The sequence below is a fragment of the Cynara cardunculus genome, assembly GCF_001531365.2.
Source record: "Cynara cardunculus var. scolymus isolate 2C chromosome LG 2, CcrdV1, whole genome shotgun sequence".
Taxonomy (NCBI): Eukaryota; Viridiplantae; Streptophyta; class Magnoliopsida; order Asterales; family Asteraceae; genus Cynara; species Cynara cardunculus.
In genome coordinates this window covers 32,271,861-32,273,018 of record NC_037529.1, presented here as the reverse complement: position 1 = coordinate 32,273,018, position 1,158 = coordinate 32,271,861, and the positions used below count along the sequence as shown (strand labels likewise).

The 1,158-nt window shown below is 36.2% G+C and overlaps 1 protein-coding gene across 1 annotated transcript; it reads right to left on the bottom strand.

Moving 5' to 3' along the window:
- Positions 1-260: 260 nt before the first annotated feature.
- Positions 261-890, bottom strand: LOC112506053 (uncharacterized protein K02A2.6-like). The gene has a single exon (XM_025110082.1). It carries the CDS (start codon positions 888-890, stop codon positions 261-263), a length of 630 nt encoding a protein of 209 aa, XP_024965850.1.
- Between the last annotated feature and the right edge of the window lie 268 nt (positions 891-1,158).

The window sequence follows — 1,158 nt, the reverse complement described above, 5'->3', positions numbered from 1 at the left end:
AGGAAATAAAATAAAAGCTTAATGTAAAAATTTAAAATGAAAAATAAAATAACAACTTATACTTATATATATAAATACTAAATATTTACAAACACTTATTATTCTAGAAAGATAACCTTAATAGGTTACGTGACAACCATTGAATCAAAGAAAGGTTTTATTCTTTGTCCATTCACTTTGAAAGTGGTACGCCTCTCCGGATCTATCAAGTCAATAACTCCGTAGGGGTACACCTTGGCTTTAACAAATGGTCCGGTCCATCAGGAATTTAGCTTGCCTGAAAATAATTTTAACCTTGAATTGAACAACAAGACTTTTTGGCCTTCTATGAACTCTTTTGGAAGAATCTTTTTATCATGCCATTTTTTGGTATTTTCTTTGTAAAGCTTAGCATTTTCATAGGAAAAATTCTTATGTTCTTCCAGTTCACAAAGCTGCAAAGTCCTTTTTCTTCCGGCCTCATCTAAACTCATGTTTAGTTCCTTTATGGCCCAATAGGCCTTATGCTCTAATTCCACAGGTAAATGACAAGATTTTCCAAAGACCAATTTATAGGGAGACATACCAATAGGGGTTTTGTAAGCAGTCCGGTAGGCCCACAATGCATCATCTAACTTAGAGGCCCAATCCTTTATATGTGGTTTGACTACTTTGGCCAAAATTCCCTTTATCTCCCTATTTGACAATTCAGCTAATCTGTTCGTTCGAGGATGGTAGGCAGTTGCTACCCTATGCTTGATGTCATACTTGTCAAGGACTTCTTCTAACATGTTGTTTATGAAGTGAGTGCCTTCATCACTAATTAAGGCACGAGGGATACCAAATCTAGTGAATATGTGCTTTTGTAAAAACTTCACAACTGTTTTAGCATCATTGGAATGGCAAGCCATGGCTTCCACCCATTTGGACACATAGTCCACAGCTACCAATATGTAGGCTCAATTATTGGACAGGGGAAAAGGTCCCATGAAGTCTATACCCCAGACATCAAATAATTCTATTTCTATTATTCCGTTTAAAGGCATTTCATTTCTTTTAGAGATATTTCCACTCCTCTGACACTTATTGCAACGTTTTACAAAGTTTTGAGCATCATTGTGCAAAGTAGGCTAGTAGAATCCTGATTGCAAAACCTTGGATGCTGTCCTACTTTCTCCA